Below are 22,933 nucleotides of genomic sequence, written 5' to 3'. Positions count from 1 at the left end.
ACAACAGCCTCCATCACTTAGGGTGTCTCACCAGCTTTAGGAACAATCTCTACTGTTTTAATATTGGACTCACTGACCCGTCTGAACTCTTCCTCTCCAGATCGACCTGCTGATCCAGGAGACGAGTCGACTGCTGCAGCTCACCATCGAACACGACCCTCACAGTCTGGAGCAGGAGGGAGGCTCCTCAGGGGCTGAAGAGCAAGTGGACGGGCCCCTGTCGACCCCTCTGTCAGAAGGTCCCAGCCCCATCCTGCCCATCACTCAACCCCCGAACCCTGATATCAACAGTCTTAGATCCCGCATCATCACGTAAGACACAGATTTAGTGCTGATTATTGCAGATGTTGTAGTGGAGGAATGTTTGCTGAGCCAAAAAAAGGTGCAGATTAGATATTTAAGGGGTGGCACAACAGATGAATGGGTTAAAACTTTTAACTAATACACATCACAATGAAACTTCCTCAGTTAATCACTCACATTAATCAAAACTTAATGTTTGTATTACAAGTTTTCGGGAATGTTACGTGTAAAATGCAAATGTATTTTGGACGTTTTCTTACCACTAGTCTTCTTTATTACCAAAAAATTAATCGCATTCCTTTAGGTTCAGCTCTGAGGTCAGCAACATAATAGAAAAGATAAGCTTAGAGTCTTCTGTAACTCCCAGTGAGAACATAGCAGCAGAAATAAACTAATCGAATACTCTGCCTCCTCTTCTTCACCCCTTTTATTGGTCTCCTTCTCTTCTCTCTCTTCCTGTCTCTCTTCTCGTGTCCCCTCTCACCCTCCAGGAGGAGCTACAGCATTGATAAGTCACCAGGCTCCAGCACCGCGGCGTCCCCCATCTCCCAGAGGAAGGACATTAATCGATCAGAGTCGCTCCGCGTCGTGTCCAATCAGACGCACCGCATCTTCCGCCCGTCTGACCTCATCCATGGGGAGGTGCTGGGGAAGGGCTGCTTTGGACAGGCCATCAAGGTAGATTTGAGGGCAGAGACAGTGTGTAGCCATGTGTTATCCCTTTGAAACTTAAGAAAATTGTCTTGATTTCTTTCAAAAACATGGGAAGAAGGCAATGAGCAACAAAAGAAGGACTTACCCCAGAAATGGCAAGAAAATTAGTGAAAACTACAGGCAAATTACCTGAAAAATGGTACTTATGTGTTTGAAAGAAATCACACAAATTTGCTTGGGGTTCAAAGGTTTAAATACTTGTGAAAGACATCTGAATGTAGCACAAGAAAAGTGATGTTACTCCAGGTTTCAGAGGGTCAAATACATGCAGCATGCATCATGTGTAGTCATACTCACGATGTCCAGAAGATGGCAGCAGTAGAATCAGCATGGAGAGACTGGAGGTTAAAATGTTTGTGGTTACACCCTGGAGATTCCCATGCTGACATATGAATGAAACTCTCGCGCTGTATGGATAACGTCACCTTCCAGCTTGTTGCTAAAGTCGATTTTTTCGCATCATTGTGTCTCGTCATAGGTGACGCACAGGGAGACGGGGGAGGTAATGGTGATGAAGGAGTTGATTCGCTTTGACGACGAGACACAGAGAACATTCCTGAAAGAGGTGAGTGGAGATGGACAATCCCAGATGTTATGTCATTAAAGGAGACATCCCAACTTTTTGTGTCTTAAGTAACCAATGGAGACAACAATAGTTGAAATTGGTTCAGTATTGAGAGAGGCTGCTGCAACCGGCTGCAATGTAATCCCTGTGAGCCACTGTGCACCATCAATTTATGTTGATTTAAAGTGCTTATTTAGCCACTGACAGGCTCAAATTGTTATAAGAAGTGTGTAATAACACAAATTTCCTTACCTTTCGCTGATTTTTTTGTTATTGTGAACAAGTTTTGCTCAAGAAAACGTCTCGTTCTGATATCTTGCAAACTTTTCCACAGTTGAAATTAGCTAAATATTCCTCAATGTCAATCAAAATCTTTTAGATAAAACTAAGTTACGCTTTCTGTACTCACTGGTCTGTTTGCCAGTGTTTTTAACCAAGTCTTGCCCATGGAGAGGTTTTTTTTTCAAAACTCACAAGACTGACTTATTGCAGGAAAAACAGTGGTGGAAACATCAATGAGAGTTGGAGAGAGAAGTGCCGTGATGAGTTTGTTGTGTTTGGCTGCAGAAAGCGTGTCTTAGTTTGACCTAAAAGATATTCAGCATCATGGCTGAATATTGAGCTGATTCAAACAATATTGAAAGTCCAGGAGATTTCAGAATGAGATTGCTGCTTGAGCGAGACTTGGTTACACACAATAACAATCAGACCGCATCAGCGAGAGGTAAAAACAAATGTTTCATCTTTATTTGGGATCTTTTCTGTAATGCTGTCAGATCAGGCAAAAACAAGTACATTTATTGGATGGAAATTGGCAGTGAACAGTTGCCCGTAGGGATTACATGGCAGCCTGTTTTGCAGTCGTCTCTCGGTGCTGGACCGATTTCAAAAATCGTCTCCCGTTAATCGTTTTGACACAAAAACATGGGAAAATAAGGTCCAGATTGAAAAATACAGAAGTGTTCCTTTAAGGAGTGTATTTTGAGCTTTAATCAACTTTGTGTCCTGAACAGAAATCCGAAATCAATAAGCGTTGGACCTCTGATCATAAAATTCATCAGTGACTTCCTTGAACACAAACAGTAAAATGAGGGCAGTCGGTACCCTTAAGTTAGTGAAGAAAGTTTGACGTAGGTTTGAACTGAAAATCTGTGCTGAGAAAGTAAAAGCATTTTTTTTGTACACGACCAGAAGCTGAATATTGTAGTTAAAATTAGCAGCTCCTTTGTGTGAATGTAGGGCATGACTGAATGAAAAAGAAAGAGTTCTATCGTCTGAATAAATGAAGGTGAAATACATAAAATTACCTCTGAATTAGAAGGAAAAGGGAGTGTTAATCTAGTCTTTCCTCCCAAGAATGATGGATGAGCAGAACTCATTTCACCTCCCACACAGAGCCTCATCTCGCTCCTGTCCTTCCAGTAATCTGAGGAGATAACAGAGAATGACTCATGCGCAGAAGTTTAGACTTTTTCCGCTTATTTTTACCCTCAGAGTGGTCTAAATTGCTCCCGATGTTCCTGTTTGATGTTCTGTATTGTAGACCTGCTCATCCAGTTAACAGCTTTATAATTAGGATGTTTGAAGTTAAGGAAAATTGTTTCCATTTGTGAGGAGTATTAGATTTATTTTTAGGTTACGATAATGTTGCTTTGTAATTGGTGTAGATGACAGAGTAGAAAAAGTGGCTATAAAACAAACCCAACCACACTGAGACATAATTATTACTCCCGCTGACTGTTCGTTGGTAGGTGGCCGAGTCTCACGTTACTGAGTCTCCTGTGATGTTTGAGAAAAGAATGCACCAAACATTTCAGACATCTTGAGACTTGAAGGGTAATATTTCAGCTTTATGTGTGTTTAATAGTGAGCCGCCTCCTCCTCCTTCACTGCCCTGTGGGAGTAAGATGTTTTATGAGGTGTCATACTGTCGTCATGCTGTAAACACTACTATTACTAACCTCTCACACCACACTGGTTAGCTTTGCCTTTGCTCAGCACTCTGGGTTTATTTAGCAGTTGCCCTGCAAGTACCAATTATTTTCATTGTCGAGTCAAATTAATTTCTTGACTTTCAATAAGTTGTCTTGTCTATAAAATGTAAGAAAATGGTTAAAAATGTTTATCAGTGTTGCCCAAACTCCAAGAAGACATCCTCAAATGTCTTGTTTTGTCCCCAAACAAAATATATTCAGTTTACTGTCATAGAAGAGTAAAGGAACTTCACATTATCTTCACATTTAAGAAGATGCAATCAGAGAATCATTACATTTTTCTTTTAAAAAAAATTACTTAAACTGATAATTTAATTAACAAGTTAGTTGGCCGATAATTTTATGACAGGCAACTAATCAGTTAATTTTTGCAGCTCTATTTAGCAATTCACAACTATACAGGAAGTTTCTCTGTTGCCTTTAAATTAAAAATAAATAGAGTATAAACTTGCAAGAGGAGCTAAAATACAAAATTCAAATATTTTCTTAGGTTAAACTGTAGTTTTTATTTCTATTACATGGGTTCATAGTCCCATATATTTAGATTTTTCTTCTTTTTTCTGTTTCTTATTAAACAACTATGAAACCTAATGACAACAATGTGATCTAAGTGTCTGCTACCAGCTAGTGACTGATCAGGTGAAACGTTGGAACAAATGGAACTGTCTATGAAATGAACTGTTAAAGTTGGACTGATGAACCTCAGAAAATAAAAGGAGAAAGAAGTCATTCAAATACTCAAACTTGATCTGGACCCTCGAGTGTTAATACTTAGTATCATTAAACTATAAATTAGATGAATAGTTCAGCATTTTGGAAAATAAACTAAACTGCTCTTTTAGAAAATTGAAAAGGCTGATCTCATGTCTGTATGGTAAATATGGAGTTTAGTTTAGCACAAAGACTGCTCTGGGAAAGAAATAGTCTAGCATATAACCTATAAAAACACAACTTGTTGTTTTTAACACTTTGGTTTTCATACAGATGACACAACCAAGATGTAACGCGTTAGTTTGTGAGGTTAAGAGGTGCTGATGGACAGAGTCAGGCTGGATTCATATTTATTTGTACATGAAAGTGGTATCAGTTTCTTCATCTAAAGGCAAGAGAGGGAATGTGCATTTCCCAATATTTCTAACTGTTCTTTGCATTTTAAATTTAGCTAAGCATTATTTTTGTATCATGTCAAGGGTTAACATTCAGCTCAGGCTGACATGATCTGAGAGCAGCATTCAAATATGTCTGACGCTGTTTCATCAGGTGAAGGTCATGCGTTGCTTGGATCACCCCAACGTGCTCAAGTTCATCGGCGTCCTCTACAAGGACAAGAGACTGAACTTCATCGCAGAGTACATAAAGGGAGGCACCTTGAGGGAGATCATCAAGAAAATGGTGAGAGGGCAACGTGTGCCTGCAGCAGATATACGAATGAATGTGGACACTTATATTCAGTATTCAGAATGTATTCAGAAGACATATTAATTGGTCTGGTCTTGCTTTGCTTCAGGTGATCATTTTGCAGGCTTAAAGTTTTTGTTAGAAGTCATGATTGCCACCCCTCCACTTTTGAGAGTTTTTAAAAAAGAACTCAAAACATTACTTTTTAGCAGAAATTATGACTTTTAAGTAACTTCTTGCTGGTTGCTCTGCTTGCTTTATGCTCTTTTTAAAATTACTTTTAAATATGCTTTTAATTTGGTTGTTTTTATCTGTCTTTTTAATGCTAATGCTTTTATCTTGTAGCATTTTGAGATTTGTTCCAAATGTAAAGTGCATTACAAAAACTATTATTATTATCATTCATCAACAGCAACTGTCACCAAAGACCTTTCTTTGTGATTTTTGCCCACAGGACAGCAACTATCCCTGGAACCAACGGGTCAGTTTTGCGAAGGACATAGCTGCTGGGATGGTGAGTTCAAAGACTGAAAAGTCCATTTAACTGTAACAGTTTCTTAGATCACAAATGCCTGTTCAGCTTCCTCAGATGGTACAAAAGAAGCTGCATTGCTTCCTGAAATCTTCACTGCTGTCTCCCTCTAGTGGTTATGTTAGCAAGCTGCAACACTTCTGCTAACAATGTGCACGATCTTTTCCATCCCCCTCTGTGGAAATTACTGAATGAATTCCTGCAGGATTAACCCATCGGTTCTAAATGTTTCCCTTGATATGAGTGCAGTGATGAATGTCGTGCGTGACTGGATTATTGTATTTACAGCGACAGCTACAAGGCACGATTGTTCCACTTGGCATGGATTTTAGATTACACAAAAATGCTTCTATTTTCTTCTGTCTATTTATTTTTTTTAATTCTCCCTGCCTTTCTGTCCTCCCCTGTCTGTCGATCTGTCATTCAGACATATCTGCATTCCATGAACATAATCCACCGAGACCTGAACTCACACAACTGTCTAGTCCGAGAGGTAAGAACTTGCCTATTGCAGTATACTTTGTGTGTGTGTGTGTGTGTGTGTGTGTGTGTGTGTGTGTGTGTGTGTTTTCTTTGAGGATTTAACCCAGTGCACCTGTCATTAGCCGGAGCACTTCAGGGACACAAACAAAGGAGAGCTTTGTTAGTGTAGTTATAACAAACTAATCCCTCTTAAAACACGCTCCACACAAGTAATATGAGGCAGAAACTTCCAGCTTACCCTACTCAAACTGATACAGTGCATGTGTCACATGAAAAGAAAAGGGGTTGTATTGCAGAGCTCACATCTCAAGTGTTTGGAAAATCCACTCCATCAGAAATTAGAAGCTTCAAGTTGAATTTCAAGCTTTCAATGGATGTTAAAACTTGTTGAACATGGGTGTTACCTTGAGGCTTTTATGTCATTTATCACTCTTTCTTGCAGTAGCAGGCAGCGTGTATGCAGCGTTTTATGACATGCCTCATTTCCTTCTTGCAGAACAACACAGTGGTGGTTGCAGACTTCGGACTGGCTCGGCTCATGGTGGACGACAAGCACGAGGAGAAGTTGTCGCAGGGTAAACTGCCCGGCCTGAAGAAGCCTGACCGCAGAAAGAGGTACACAGTGGTGGGAAACCCCTACTGGATGGCTCCTGAGATGATCCACGGTACGGTCTACAGCAGTGGTTCTAAAACTGTTTTGCACTAATGTACCAAATATGTTTTTTCAGCCAAATAACCCCTGACCAGCAAATGACATTTTCTGTGAGAAAACACAGTAAACATAAACGTTAATGTGTTTTGTTTGGGTTTTTTTCCAGCAGAAGCTGGCAGTTCAGGGCAGTTTGCATTGGAGCTGTGATTCTCTGACCCACCAGGCTTGGGGCAGGTTAGGCTGCGATTTCTCATAGGCAGGAAATTGGGCTTTTAATTGGGCGTAGACAGAAACTTTGTCAGTTCATGAAGGGTTGGGCATGATTTTTTGGCCTGATCACAGCTCCACTTTACATTGATTGCATTTAAAATAGAAATACTAGGGGTGTCCTCTAGCTCACCTGCGAGAGTGTGCACCCCACATGCCGGGGCCTTTGCGTCAGCCCGGGTTCGATTCCGGCCTGTGGCCCTTTGCTGCATGTCATTTCCCCCCTCTCTCCCACATTTCCTGTCATTCTACAGCTGTCCTATCAATAAGGGCAAAAATCTCCCCAAAATAATCTAAAATAGGAACAATAAATTCAAAATGTGGTTTATCAAATTGTATGTGTTATTGTAGGAGTTTTGCATGACTGATATTTGTTTTAGATTAACATACAAGATAAGTTTCAGCTCTGCAACTTCACCACTGGACGCCACTGGAGTCCGACACTGGACCTTTAAAGCCATTCACAACTTCCTAAAAAAAAGATTACTACAGGCTCTGCAGGGCTACTGCTGTCAACAATTAACAGCTCAATTTTGTCCCTTTTTCCTCTCAGGAAAGAGCTACGATGAGAGAGTAGACATCTTCTCCTTTGGTATCATGCTCTGTGAGGTGAGTGACCTTCCACTCTTTTTTTTTTCAAAAAGTTATTGATTGATTAGCAGAACTAAAGGTGCTTTATAGCTTTTCCCCAAAGGATTAAAATTCTGTTTACCTGTCAAGTTGCTGTCCTTGTCACTTAAAATTAATTACTTTAAACCCTCTGGAGTCTCAGATGATTCAGCAATTGCTGTATTTAATATTCATCGAATTTGGTCAAAGTTTAACACCAGAAAACCGTTTTTATAATCTTTTCTCAGCACACGTTCAGCTGTAAGACTTTTCTTTTTGCACATCTGCTCTTCACTCCCTTTTAATTCTCAATCTGGCTTCAACTTAACTTTTCTGTTAAATACAGAAAATTCAGTCATCTGTGGAAGTGTCGGCTCCTCCTATTATTTGTAAAACATCCATTTCATTTTATGAGGGAAAAATCTCGCCTCTCCAAAATTCCAGATATGTGTTTTCCGAATTAAAATCCAGCTCCAAAATGTGGTGAGCTTCGGTCCTGGCCACACACCATCCACATAATTTGGGATCAACAGTTTAGTTCAGTCACTCAGAAGCCCCAGGATACGACTTCTCCAGATGGACGCCATTACGCAGGAGAATATTTCAGGGATTAGAGGGAGCAGAAAAGCAAAGTTGTCTTCATGTGGCCTCTGACAGGCACACAAACGGTAGTTGTGGTCTGCTGGCAACGATCAGCTTCAGTTTTGGAGGGTTTACTGGTTTTCAGCAGATCAGCATGTTTAACTCTTCTTACTCTTTCTTTCTTTTTGTTTCTCTTGTTCTGTCCAGATAATTGGCAGGGTGAATGCAGACCCAGACTACCTCCCCAGGGCGATGGACTTCGGACTGAACGTGTCTGGTTTCCTGGAGCACTTCTGTCCCCCTGATTGTCCCCCTGCCTTCTTCCCTATGGCAGCTGTGTGCTGTGACCTTGATGCAGACAAACGGTCAGACATCTACAACAGATTCACATGCCCTCCACTGCCCTCCGCAGATAAATATAAGGCTTTAAATATCATTAAATCATCTTCAATTTGAATTTCTGAGGTGTTAATTTCCACGAACATTTTATCTCATTTCATTTATCCATCTTTTAACACTTTAACACATCTTTTTGTCAAAATAAGTCAAAATTGTCTAAAAAGTCTCAAATGTGGTTGATAGTAATCCTGAAAAAGACTTAAAAAGCATTATGTGTAAGGGTCTGTTACCTGTCGACACCCTGATACATATAAAGGAAACTGAGCGCACATATTTTTGATTTACACATATTTATTGAGAATGCACCATGCATATCTTTTTTCCTGAGACTGCATTTGTTATACTAACTTTTTTACTGTGCGATCACCCAATTATTGATCCAACTGTAGCGAGAAAGATTATGTGTAACATATTAAACAGTTTTATAGTCTGATTTTATGGCCTGTTTGTCTTTATGAAAAATGAAAACAGCAGCTTTCCCCATGCAAAATTTTCCCTCAATAAAACCTGCCTCTGTATGGGACCACATATACTTCTACTTGGCTGCAATGCTTGAGTAAGGAAACGCTGATTTGTCCAAAATTTAATCTTAAATTTGGTTAAAACTTAACTTGAAATAGACTTAAAAAACATAAAACTTAGGTGTCTGTCACCTGTAAACACCCTGCAACTGTTAAACCCTTACAAATCAGCCTAAAACGATTAGGTTAGAAAGTTAGAATTCTGGGTAAGAGGACAAAGTTTGAATTTTGGGGTGAGTGTGAATACATTAAACAGTATTTTGATCTTAGATCCCTATCTGCTTTCTTAATCTTTAGGCCTGCTTTCTCCAAACTCGAGGAGTGGCTAGAGAACCTGAAGATGCACTTGGACATCGGTCTACCCCTGGTGTCTGAAGTGGACCAACTGCACAAGGCCTTCTGGGGGAATCACAGCATCGCACGCCCTGAAAACGGCCTGCACACTCACCCCGAGCAGCCGGAGTAAGGCTTAACACGACTGGAGGAGTGGGAAGTTAAGAGTTTACCCCACACAGGCAGCGATCGCCAGCCGCGAGCAGTGCAGTGGCTGGAGGCGTCGTGTAAATAGTCCTCAGTGTTTGAAGCTGCAGGCGTCGGCTGGCTCAGGCTTAATGAGTAGACTCAGGGGGAAAATGTGGATCTGAAAAGCCACCTGTGCAAAACGCACACACACTTACATTCAAAGTCAAATCAAGAGACATTAACTACAACAGCTTGATTCTGCTGCACCCGAAGCTAAAGTAGAACATGTTATATGCAATCAGACCCAACTCTAGAATCATGACTCAACTCTTGAATTGCGTAGATTTAACGTTCGTGGTCATACCATTCAAAAATACTTACTGTACTTACTGTAGTGTGAATATTCATGTGAACAGACCTTCAGCCTCCTTACTTTGGGCCTCTACAGAGTACATTGTGCTGTATGTATTTGCAGGTGTTTCTGTGTGAGTTTGGTTTGATTTTGCTTTTGGTTTGGATATCAACACTGAACTTGCAAAGGAGAGGGGCTCGTCTGTCGCTTAAAGTGGAAAAAGACAATTCTTCAACTTTTCCACCTCTTATGTTTCCAACTGGCATTAGTGTTGGCGCCACTGTCACAAAGTCAGCTGGATCGTTTTTTTGTTTTCTGCAGAGCCTAGCAACAGCCAGTAACACAAGAATCAAAGTTATGTTTTTCAAAGTTATGCCCGAGCCACACTGCCTGCGTGAGCAGCTCGTGATGGTTACCTTGCTGAACTGCTGTGAGTTGCACGCATGTGGTGTTCACATAGACAGCGTTGCTGCTGTGGTGCTGCTGCAGAGCCGTCTGTCAGCCCTATCTTTCCTCATTGAGTTTTTATTTGATAATGGCTGCTATGACTATTGTATGTCCACATTTTTAAGCCAGTACTCCACTAATCTATGGAGCCGTGCAAGGCACCATAGACAATACAACAGGGTGTTCAACCCACCACCGTTTGTGTATAAAATAAATGCTACATTTTGTTGTGGCTGAAGGCAGCCCTGTTAACACAAACGCCAAAAATAGAACCCCAAGAGATTTTGCGACGCACATGAGCTGCTCGTGCAAGCAGTGTGGCCCAGACGTTACTTTGGTTGTACCATCTTCTGCTGTTTCTGCTACTGGGGATGGTAACTGTAAAGAACTTACACTGATACCCTTTGGTAACTGGGGGATGCTAGGAGGGAAAACAAAAATGCTACTCTCGTCCTGTTTTGGTCGCACAGTAGTTGAGGCAATTCCCTTGTGCCGTAAATCGAGCCTTCATTTTCCCAGGAGATTGTAAGTGAGGCTTGTAGGCAACTAATCTTAACGCTGATGATGTCATTGTTCTATAGCCATTACATTGCAACTCACAATAAGTCAAAGCAAAAAAAAACTGTATTTCCACTTTAAGACACAAAGATATAGATCATCTTGCTGTCCACTTGTACAAGTCAAACAAAACCTTTCAAGCTTTAAGTAGTTCACTGCAGAGTGCATGAGTGTAAATAATGCTGTCAGGTCACATCCTGGTTCACCGTGTCCCTGCGACCTCATCTGGTCTGCGGCCCCTCTCCCTCATTTATTGTGTAGCACTGACTTAACATTGAGGTACACATCTTTTGCGTAAATTTGGTACCAATTTTAAGAGCTTATGGCATTTATATTGACGTGACATCTTATACATTCAAACACATACCGGTGTACGTAGCTGGTGACATTGTAAATGTTTTAAATATTGTAAATGTACAGACATATTTTATATACGTATGCTACATTGCCATATTTTTATTGGCCGACCAGTTGAAATTAAGGAGAGTTCATGTTTGACTGCAGTCAATAGGGCACAGCTGAAAGCTTTATTGTTTTTTTTATTCTACATTTCCACCACTGTGGCAGATTAGAGGCTTTTAGCATCTGAGATAAGAATCTTATCACCACAAAATATTTCCTACTCTCAGTTTGTGCTCAGTAAATGTTACATTCTGTCATTTCCCTCCATCAAAAAAGTATTTCCAACATTTGATCTTGGAGTTTTATGTATCCAAAGAGGTGTGCTGGAGTAAATAATACTGGATGATTTAATCACGTCAAACATGCTGAACTAAATCGGCATATTAACTCTAATTATGTGTGATCTGAGAATTTTGAGGGCGAGCAATCTGTCAGTTATTCACTCTCATCTCTTGTACTGTACATTAGTTCAGGTGTGGGGATAATATCACCAGGTACTGCCTCATCATGTCGGCTGTCTGTCCACATATTTGTCTCTCCTCCTGTGGATGACCCACTGTTTGTTTACATGTAAATGCTAGCTGTAAATATCACTGTAAATCTATATATATATGAATATGTGTATAACCGTCTGTCCATGCATCTGTCTGCGTGCATTGCATAAATATGCGCACTCCTCAGAAATAATTTCTTCCACTGTCAAATTTCTCTCTCGCACCTTCTAACATGAATTTTCTGTCTCTAATCCAATTTTGTTGTTTAACTTCCTGCCGTCGTTTTCACAAGCTGCATGATGTTCTAGCTCTGCTCAGCTTCTAAACGAGCTATTTTTGTCTCTAAATGATTTAATTTTAAAGAAAAGAATGAAAGACAAAAAAAGTCAAGCTGAAAATGAAATGAGAAAAAAAAAACACAGCATCTGTTTTTTATATATTTAAAACCACTGAAATCTTTTTGTATAGATTTGAGTACTTTAATTTGCACTATATTACCAAATGGCTGGTTGAAGCCATGTTTGTGGATTTCCTCTCTTGGGCTACTTGTGATAAGGAAATAAATTTTTGTCGGTTCAGGTTGATATATGAATGCAAGACACTGATGGAGCCTTTCAACTGTAAAAATGGGATCTGGGGAAATTATCCTCTTGATAGCAAACATATTCTGATTATTTAGATGCATTTTTGTGCATTTTTCAACTTTTAAATACTGACAGGAGCCTGTTTGGTCCTTGTGTGAGCTCATAGTTATTCATCTATAGAAAAAAATTACTTTTAAAGATTTGCATTGAAATGTCTTTGCTACCAGGAGGATGTGATGTCCCAGCTCTGCCTGCTGCCTACAGACCGGTCCTTTATGAATGATGTCCTGTGTTGTTCCTGACTGCTTGGTTTCGTATGTGATGCCCACAGAGGCTGCACCCACTGCTGGTCTTTCTGATAGTAGAGCACTTAAACTGGCCTGTCTCACCTCTCACCTCCTCATCGCACTCTTTTGGCTCAGGGCCGTACTTTTCTGGAGCTTTCTTCACAATTCAGTTAATTCAGCAGCTTAATAGGAAATCACAGCAACAGTGAGACTCAAAGAGCATGTAATCTTCTGTAGATGTATAGACACAAAATATGCTTCTGTAAAACAAGCCCCTCCTGGTTGGCGTGTTCGTCCGTGGGCATGTACTGTACATGAGTGGCTTTGTTTCTGTCTCCATTCCTGTCTGGGCCATGTCGAGCATGTTAGGTGTGTCTGTGAGGACGTGTTGAGGAATCAATGAGAATGTCGCAGCACTTCTCTGCAAAGGATCGTTACCTCTGAACAATGCTGTGCCTTTGTTGTAAGCTAGCCTTGCCAACGACTCGAAAACGTAAACTGATTTCCTTTTTTTTTATGTATCATAAGTGCAAGCCTGATTCAAGTGGATTGAATACCATTGCTGATGTTGTATGAGATTTCATCTTGTTCTGTATCATATTTATATTTTCCAGATCTCCATTGTTAGTTTTGATATTTTAATATTTCTTTTATTGTGTGTTATTTAATTTTTTTACACAAGCTGTGAAAACAATTCTGCACTTTAATCCTGAACGTGAACATTTAGACTCTGAGGAGGCGACTGTTTTTTTCCCCTTTTGTCACAGCTAAAAATAAAACTGTTGCTTCTAAAACAAAGCGAAGACTCACTGTGTTTTGTATATTAATGATGATGTCTCTCATTTTCTGTTAGCGTATTAGTATTCACCCCGGCACACACAAAGAAGAACAGATGACAGCTCCAATAATTTGTGCAAAATCTGCAGAGTTCACATTAGGACAGTAATAAAGTATTGGCAGCGAAAATGTGTGGGCTACATTAAAGTGGTAAAAGTATCGCATGCTTTTGCTAGGAAAGAAAATTAGAAATGTGGTAACAAATTGACCACCAGATGTCACTATTTATCTGTACTGTTCATTTTTATGGTGAAATTAAAAGGACCATACACATATAGTATAAAAAAAATATAATAAAACTCCAAATACAGCTGCATATCCCCCAACCTGGTGGATATATATACAGTATACACACACACACACACACACACACACAAATATTGCATAGTAGCATGGGGGGCCAAAAGTTTTCTGAAGTTTTTAGCTTTATTAAAAGGCATTATACCACAGTGTGAAATTAATCAATAACAAGTATAAGTCATGAACTCAAGTGTTATTTTTGTTTATTTTAGGTAAATGTACCATGGCTTTATCAGCAATATTAACTTAAAGAGTCAAAACTAAAACATTCATATTGCTGTCAGCTATATGTTAATATATGCAGTGTTGGGGAATGAATAGTTGCATATAGGCCTAATTAAAATACAGAATAAATGCAATTAAAACCGGCCAATTAGTTAGAGAAGAAGTGTATAAATTATAGTTACTAATCAAAATGTTGGTGATTACAAAGTGGTAACATCTAAATATATTATTTTGGGGGAAAAGTTTATGTAGCCCATAGAAAAATATATTAATTCAGTTACTTTGCAACATAAGCCTACTCCAACAATAACCCTGTAAACAGTGTGTTCAGCGACAGGATTCATATAACATTCAAATAAGCTACAGCAAGTTTTTATCACTATTATTATTATCATCTTTGTACTGCGTCCCGGATGCAAACAATAATCTGACCACTATTTGTTAATTTTCTCAAGAAACTGTGCTTTTCTTCCTTGTAGGTGCACGTGACCCTTTTTCCATCGCATCCACGTGCGATTGTTTTCATTCCGACGCTGCTGCTGCAACGGCTCGTGACGTCACCGTCCTGGCTGGCTCGTCAGTTTTGAACGGCTGCGAGTGTGTGTGTGTGTGTGTGTGTGTGTGTGTGTGTGTACTGCTACTAAACACACTTACACACAGGGGGGACGGGTTTGTCCAGTCAAACACAACACACGGGCTGTCATTTCACCGCAGTTGTGTTGGGATTGAGAGAGGAAATTAAGGAAATACCGAAGAAGAAGAAGAAAAGACAGGCGAAGAAGAAGAAGGTCGCAGCCGTCGGCGCTAACTGAAACTTTAAAAGATGGATCACTCGTCCAGTAACAACCGGTTTCGGTCCACAATCTTCAACCACGGTGAGTATCCTCACGTCTGATACTGCATTTAGGATGTTTTTTGAGTTACTCCGGTGATGCTCGCCTAGTGTGGACGGTTAAGCTCTCCCTTTAAATCGTGTGTTTTATTCATTGAGGACACACGGAGCTGTAACACTAGCATGCACCGTGAAAACACATCTCGGTCCTGATATCGGGCCTTTACGTCCAATTTTACCCGTTTTTGTGAGCCGATGATAAGAGTGTTTGTGTGTGCAGAGGAATCACACAGAAGGTACACTTCGTTCTGCTAAACGAAAATCCCTGAAAAGCCCTGCAGTTTGAGCCCCACACGGGACACGGCAGCAGCACTGTAATTCTGCAGTTATGCAAGAGTGGTACCAAGACTCACCACAATAAACTATTTCTGGACAACGAAGATATAGTGTTAGCCGGAGAGTACACTGGCAATCTATGGGGCTGCATGAAAGACTCGCCCCATCACCACACTGTTAGCTTTTTTACCCTGCAGCAGCCGTAAAACAAGCAGTTCTGGCTCAGTTAGCTGTGTCAGGAGGCTTTACACTTTAACCTCTGAGATATTTTCACTGCCTTCATACTATATATAGCCTGAGCAATACTGGATTTTTGAATCAGATGCATGCTATTAATGCTTGAGAGTTTAAACAATCAGATATATAGGTAATCTAAAGAAAGGGGTTGTAGTATTAGCAGCATCTAGCAGTGAGGATTGCAGATTGCAGCCAGCTATAATTTCTCTTATGTGCCAAACCTGATCTCCCAGTTAGGATTTCTTCCGTGTTCATCGTTCAGGAAGATTTTACCAGAAGCCGAATTATGCACAGAAGTCTCTTCTTCTTCAAAACAAACACACAAGCTGATTTAAACCAATAAAAACGCTGAATAAAGCAGTTTCACTTTACAAATGAGTGTTTCTTCGAAGCTGTTTGTCATGTCAGATAGTGGCTGCTAGTCCAGCACCTGCTACTCTGTGCTCCTATTTTTCTCTGATAATTTAAGATCCAGACATTCAGGAGGTTTTTACCAGAAGCCGAATTATCGCAGAGGTCTCTTCCTCTTGTAAAAAAAAACAGATGTGGTGATTGAAAGTGGTAAAAACGCAGAATAAAGCAGTTTCACATTAAAAATTAGTTCTTCCAATGATGTTTGGCTCATTGCGGAGGGTTTGCCAACTAAGGTTGATGTTCCAAAAACTCACGTGGCCCTATCTAGAGCCAGTCTTTGATTTGTACTTTCTGGGCTACTGTAGAAACATGGTGGTTCAACATGGCGGAGTTTGAGGATGAGTACCCACTCCCTATGTAGATATAACCGGCTCACTCTAAGGTAACATAAACATGACAATTCTTATTTTCTAATGATTATACACCAAAGAAAACATACCTATTATGTAATATTCCCTTTTTGCCAGTATATCCCCCATAACTCTTACGCACTGGACCCTTTAATGGGACATTTACATGTAAAAAATAGCTTGCCAGTGCTTTCTGGTGGACAATTTGTCACATCTTACTTATCAGCTGACATATACACCACAATAAACTAATATCAGCTGATAAATTTGCAGGCTTGCTTTACTACATATTCCCATCTGGTAGCATCAAAGAGATTCTAACAATTTCAAACACAGTTCACCTGTATTTTATCATGTCTGAAAACTACATTAGCTCCCAGCCTGTCCCCATCTTATGAGCTCCCAGTCTGTTCAAAGAGAGCTGTTTATTATCAGGCACAACGGTCTCGTGATATGGAGTTCTCGAGGCTGCAGTCACGCTGCAACATCTGGTTTGTTAAAGCTGTTGCATTATGATATATTTACCACTGCTGTGTTCTAGACACAGAAGGAACTCCTGTGCAGATAGTGGACAGAAATGTCACTGAATCTCTATGATTTCTTTGCATGTATCGATCATGTCTTATGCATCACTTTGGATACAATGATGATATTTTAGTATAAACAGAAACCAGAGTTAAAAGAAAGCTTGAATGCTCAAAAATCTACTATATTGGTCTGACCCAAAACCATGAAAGTGCCATGAAAAATGGACCCTTTTTAAACCCATGTTGCATGTTTCAGAGTTTATATCCTATGCGGTGGTATGCCCTGAGATTCACCTTTAGCATTTCTGTCAGTTCGTGTCTTTGTAGAGCTACTTCAGATTTCGCATCTTGGTGACAAGTTCAAATGTTAGTTTTTCCATGTCTGACTTTCATGTGTTACTAATTCCTGTTTTAAGTCACTGGAAAATCCTATCAACATTTCTTGAGTGATATTTCTTTGCAGAACTGTTCATGCATATCAGTCAGGGAACTGAAAACTTTGCATGCAAGACACTAAAATTTAATTTCTTAATAAAACTCCAGTTTTAGCTGAACTGACCTGTCAGCTGTAGATTGAACTAAAAGCTGGGTTTATATGCTAATGTGCAGGGGTTGGTAACTTTAATAAGTAGGTTATTTAAAGACCCACTCAGATGCTGCACTGAAGTCAAAGTACTAATACCACACTGTGAAAAAACTCCACCACAAAAGAAAGTCTAGCATTCAAAACCCTAATGTAGTAATACTTAATTTATGGCCCGCAGGCCAACTCTGGCCCCCAACTACTTTCTAATTCACAATTAAAATATAATGGTTCACAATGGGAACTGTTTTTGTACTTTTGGAATACATAAGACAGAATCAAAATAGAGCTTGTTCATCAAAAAAAGTGCCAGTGGAAGAATCCCCCACACCCCCCGACAGAGATCCTAACTTAGCCCTTCATATCCTAAAATCCTAGAAACAGCTTTGAATCCTAGAAAAGTCCTGAAATCCCAGAAATGTCTGAAATCATAAAAATGTCCTAAAATCTTAGAAACATGGGGCTGCTGTAACTGGCCCCTGGCCTCTTGTCATTTTCCAAAAGTGGCCCCAACAGTTTATATAATCTAGGTCTACTTTAATGAGAGCCCATAACCTATTTAACAAATAACGCAGAAGTTCCTACAAGACAACACCAGCTCCTGACATCAGCCAGACATAAGACTAAAAACAAAGTCTGTGAAGGCGCCCAGTAGGAAGGAGAGTGGTGTGGATGGGCGGCACAGTCAGCAGTAGCTTACATTCCTCAGGGGAAGCATTGTGAAGATATGCTACCATCCTGGCCGCTGTCTGTGGCTGCGCTGACGGCATCACTGGTGGAGGACCTCAGCATGTAGGTCAAGACATGAACCATGAGAAAAATGATCAAGTCAAGCGAGTAGCCATTATAGCAAAGCACTGGAATTTAATGTTGATCACGAGCTCTGCATCTGTGTAATAGGATGTTTTCAGCTTGCAATTCTCAGCCATTTTTGGAAATCTGCAGTTGTGGATGTTTTATTTATCTGTTCATTTGTTTGCTCTGTCAACAGTGCACAGGAGTCTTATTTGCTTGTTGTCCTGCCACAGTAATTCCACTCAAAGTGCATCTGGAGTGATGCATACTGATGCCAATTCTGTTTTAAAGAGCAGCAATATGCCGCTTATACATTATATATTGTCCATATGCAGGGGCTACTGAAGCGCTACCTGACAGCTGTAACATCTCTGCTTTTCCTGGAGTGGTTGTAAATGGTGGCAGAGGCTCTAAGAATATTTCAGTTCCCTGACCTGTGTCTCAGTATCGTCTGCTCTGTAAGCTGACAGGCAGTGATGGTCCTGAGTTTAAAGTAGTGAATCAATATTTGTAATACTTCCAGTAAGTATCCTGGGACAGACAGCTCAGAGTAAAGAAATTTGTTTTGCCTGTTAAGAACTGAAAGAATCACTAAATGACAAACATCATGAATAATTTGCACTGGCGTCTGCTCCCTATAAATTACCGGAGAAGCCAAATTATCTGAAAGTGCCAGGCTTTTGAGATACGTGCCAATTTCATTACAGTGTGTGCCACACTTCTGCTTTGAAGCAAAGCACACGACCTTTATCAGCAGGGTGTGGAAATGGTAGTCCTCCAGATGTATTGTCTGCTAATAATTAATTTCCTGTTCTGTTGCATCCAGTTCTCCATGTTTTCAGTGAAACCAAATTCCTCAAGAAGTAACATTTTCTCCCAGTGTGAATATAAAAACCAGGAGCCCTTGCACCAATTTATTTGGGGAACACAAGCACATTATTCCTTCAAAGAATACATTTCATGCATACTTTGAAGCATGCATACTTGGATACTTCAACATCATCATCACTCTATCACAGACATATGTTTAAAAGGTCAGTTTGCAGCTGCTGCAGAGGTGAGTGAAAGCAAAGTTTGTGCCCAGAGCACACACTAATGCATGGTGGCAGATGATTTCACCGTGCCACTACAAATAAATAAATGTCTGGGAAACCCTGGAAGTCAAGAGATATGCAGAAGTTTAGGTTCCTCAACTAGTTGCTCTCTGGCTGACTTGGTATTGATAGAGAGTAGATGTTTCTTTGCATCACGTTTGTAACAGATAAAGCCTGGGGAGAAATGTTCAAATGTAACCAGCCCATGACTTGTGCTATGTGACATGTCTGAACAAGTTTTAGGTTTCTCTTTCTTGATAAAAATAAATGTCGCTCAGGCAGATATTGAAACGGGATGATCCAGATGGCAAATACTTTGTGGTTAATGGTCAGATGCACATCCCAAATCATGTCAGAAATGATCAGTTGTATCTCAGATAATTAGTTGTTCACATAATAAATACGTTCATCTAACTAAATACATCCCCCTCTGTCTCTGTTCCTCTTCTATGTGTATGTCCTCCATTGGATGTGGATTTCGGATTATTTCTCCTGCGATCGATCATCCTCCTCTAACCAGACGATGAGGTAAGAAACCAGAGTTTTCCTCAAATCTGCCTTCAAAGACGAAGTAGGTCACTGGTGAAGGGAGATTTGGCCTCGATTATCTCACCAAAATGAGGACATTGTGGTTTGTTGATGTCAGCCCATTTAACCCTGATAGCCACTGCTGTTCTGGTGGGGTTTTGAGCTGTTTGTTTTCATTTGAAAGGAGTTTATAGATTAGTTTTAAATAAGTGGGAAAGTCATTAGAGCTTGACATTTGAGATGTAAACTCTGCTGAAGTCACTGGTTGTTCTGTTGCAGTTTTAAGTCTTATAGCTGAGCATGTGATTTTTACTGTGAATGCTCTGAGAGCGTGACCCGTCTGTGTTTTATGTGCTTCAGGGCTTTGCTTGATACCAAAGAGAACTAGCTGCGTGAGAGTAGGTGTGTTCTCAAAGCCCAGATTTTCTTGTTCCTTGTCTCGCAAAGTGATGACTGAGAATCTGCTGTCAGCTTTGTTTGTGTACCTGCAGAGGTTCACTCTTTACATGTTACTGTTGATAGTTTTCTCTCAGCAAACAGCTTCACCATCCTTCAGCAGAGTCAGCAGCTCTCCTGAAGCGTATGGTGTCAGACTGATGGTGCTCACCTGTTCTTGCCTCTCCAGTAGCCAATGGTCTGTCACCTAAGTGTCAAAACTGCCCCCTTCCCTCTGTGCTCCCCTTCTCTATGTCTCTATGTACATCCCAAAGCCCTGCAGCTGTGTTTGGCCCAGCTGAGTGGGGATGAAAGGGGGGGCTGTTTGTTTTCAAGTCGGGGGGAGAGGAGTGGATCGGTATGGGTGTGACAAAGCCCGGTTCCTTCCTCAGCAACATTCCTAGCCTATGTGACAAAGCTGCAGGGTGTGCTGCTAAAGGGAGCACCTTGTGAAGAAACTTTCAACATCTGTCCAAGAGGCTGCTGCTGCTGCTGCTGGATGGCTGGGTGACGGCATTCTTTGGTTACGCTCATTCTGGTTTGGCACATCTCTCTCTGGGTGTGTGATTAAACAAGCAGATGTCCAAGTCTTCATAAATTTAGTTCCTGCTCTTGAAACCACACCCATTGTGTGATTCTCATTAAACGCAGCATATCTCTCCTCTGAAAGCCATCATTCAGTCCAGGTTGACATTACTCAAGTGCCCTTCCCCTTCGCCCACGCCCCGTGGCTGCAAACCACGCAGGACTCTGGGGTGTGGTGGAGCGTAAGGGTGGCTGTGGCTTCCCTTTGTTAGCCTAAAAATGCCACATAACCTCACATACATGCTCACACAGAGAATGGCGTCACTGTTCATGGGCAGTGCCAGCTGGGGACAGAGAGGCAGAGGAGGGGATGGTTGTCTTTCTCTCTCTCTCTCACACACACACACACACACACACACACACACACACACACACACACACACAGACACATGCATTCACCATGGTGCATTCCTTTGTGGCTTTTACTCAACTAGCCATTAGCTTCCTGTGCCTTCAATTGCTGCTTGCCACTGCAGCCAACGTGTAGGCAGTCTATACTTGGACTTTATTAGCCCATTAGCTCGCTAGCTACTGCAGTGGATGCCCGTTTTCCCCCCTTTCCTCAGTTTCCCCTCTAACTGCGTCTGTTTTTCTCATTTGCTGACACTGCCAGTGAGTGCATACTCATTGCATTCATTTGCAAACTGGAATGACAGAATCTGGAGATATGCTGCACCACACCCGACTGCGCACCGACATTTCATTGTTGAAGAGACATACTGAACATTTTATTGTGAGTCAAAGATTGCTAGTAATTAAGCAATGCAAATGTCAAATGATGGGTGTGAGACATGATCTGAAGACATTTTCTGAGAGTGCATTCACTTGGTGGTTCAAGTCAGATGAGGAGAAATCAGCAAAGATTAGGGCAGAGAGATATGGCAAAGATGTTATCACCACATATAATGTTTTCATTTCGGTAGTTATCGATAATTATCTAACAAAATAGTCAAAACATTGTTTCTTTGAAGTTCGAAGGCTGATTTTTGCTCCTAAGTGAAAGTTGAAGAAATCATATGGTTGATTGTATTGTCAAAACATGAGGATAGACAAAACAAAAAAAAATTAAGATAATTTTGGGGCTTTTTTTATAGCCTTTATTTGATGGGACAACTAGAGTTATGACAGGAAATGGGAATAAAAGAGAGTGGGGATGACATTCAGCAAAGAGCCACCAGTCGGACTTGAACCCAGGGCCGCTGCAACAATAACACATAACCTCTGAATATGGGACACACGCTCTACAAACTAAGCTACCCAATGCCCTTCAAAATAAATTCAACAAATTCAAAATTTCAACTGTGGCTAGCATTTTCTGTACAAGTTCTACAACCAATGTTTAGAATTTCTGCTGTTTCTTATATTAATTCTGATGATGTTGTGAAGTAGCGATGAAAGCCAGAAATCATGTTCACAGACGTATTAATGTATGAAAGTTTTATTCATGTTACCTTTAGTCACTTTATGTCATATCATTATATGAAGAAGCCTGTCAGTCAGTAACGTTACTCACTAATATTCTGTTAGCATAGTTTTGTTGTGAATTCATTCACAGTGCAACGTTATCCATGGTCGAAACAATCATACTGAAAATAACCTTTAACGTTGATGTTACGTTAAAACGTTGCCATATGCACTGGTGGCCAGTGAAAGGTGGCTGGGTTGGTGGCTGCTGCTGCTTCGTCTTCTTCTTCTGCTTAATGACAGGTGGTAACTGGCATATGGTTGCTTCAATTATATGGAGGATTTATTGAACATTGATTATATTGCTATCAAGGAAAATCATATTGAGATAATTGTCATTATCTCTTTATCGCCCAGCCCTGACGCAGATTCGATTAAACTTCTCTCTTTTACCTTCACATGCAGTCACATTCGTTATCATGTGAACCTGAACCACTGTACAGGATCAAATTTTAAAATCATACTCTTGCCGGCACAGTAATCCTATCATCCATTACATTATCTCAGTGAATCACTAACAATAGTGCCACTCTACTGTGTGAGGCCTTCAGTAAGCGAGGCTGGCGGATCACTCATCACTGAAACCTGACCCATCATTTCGTTTAACTCCACTGGGTAAAGCGTGTGGGCTTTACTCTCTGAGCGTGGAGTGAGCTTCACTGTGGTAATGCAGACACCGATGCTGTAGTGGTGGGGTTTTGGCCTGTGGGCTTGGCTTTGACAGGCGGCCCTCTGGGCTTTTTCAGTTTGATGGGAGGGCAAACAATCGGGTTAGGGAGCAGGCAC

At 40.7% G+C, this 22,933-nt stretch overlaps 1 protein-coding gene across 4 annotated transcripts in view; it reads left to right on the top strand.

The window, feature by feature from the left end:
- limk1a (LIM domain kinase 1a) overlaps window positions 1-13,403 on the top strand; it is a 70,292-nt gene extending 56,889 nt beyond the window's left edge. For 3 of the 4 annotated variants that reach the window (XR_015776803.1, XR_015776804.1, XR_015776805.1), the window contains 11 exons: window positions 101-312; window positions 795-981; window positions 1,496-1,582; window positions 4,837-4,968; window positions 5,429-5,488; window positions 5,934-5,999; window positions 6,486-6,654; window positions 7,462-7,517; window positions 8,307-8,464; window positions 9,317-10,660; window positions 10,709-13,403. Coding sequence is in view for 1 of the 4 variants with exons in the window: in XM_042486486.2 (XP_042342420.1) it covers window positions 101-312; window positions 795-981; window positions 1,496-1,582; window positions 4,837-4,968; window positions 5,429-5,488; window positions 5,934-5,999; window positions 6,486-6,654; window positions 7,462-7,517; window positions 8,307-8,464; window positions 9,317-9,485 (1,296 nt within the window). In the remaining 3 variants the exon portion in view is untranslated. Of the gene's footprint in view, window positions 1-100; window positions 313-794; window positions 982-1,495; window positions 1,583-4,836; window positions 4,969-5,428; window positions 5,489-5,933; window positions 6,000-6,485; window positions 6,655-7,461; window positions 7,518-8,306; window positions 8,465-9,316; window positions 10,666-10,708 lie in introns of those variants that run through there. The other variant, XM_042486486.2, reaches the window with a different exon arrangement.
- The last annotated feature ends 9,530 nt before the right edge of the window (window positions 13,404-22,933 follow it).

Source organism: Plectropomus leopardus, chromosome 6 (assembly GCF_026936395.1).
Source record: "Plectropomus leopardus strain MGB_pleo_1.0 chromosome 6, ASM2693639v1, whole genome shotgun sequence".
Taxonomy (NCBI): Eukaryota; Metazoa; Chordata; class Actinopteri; order Perciformes; family Serranidae; genus Plectropomus; species Plectropomus leopardus.
This window is presented reverse-complemented; position numbering and strand designations above follow the sequence as displayed.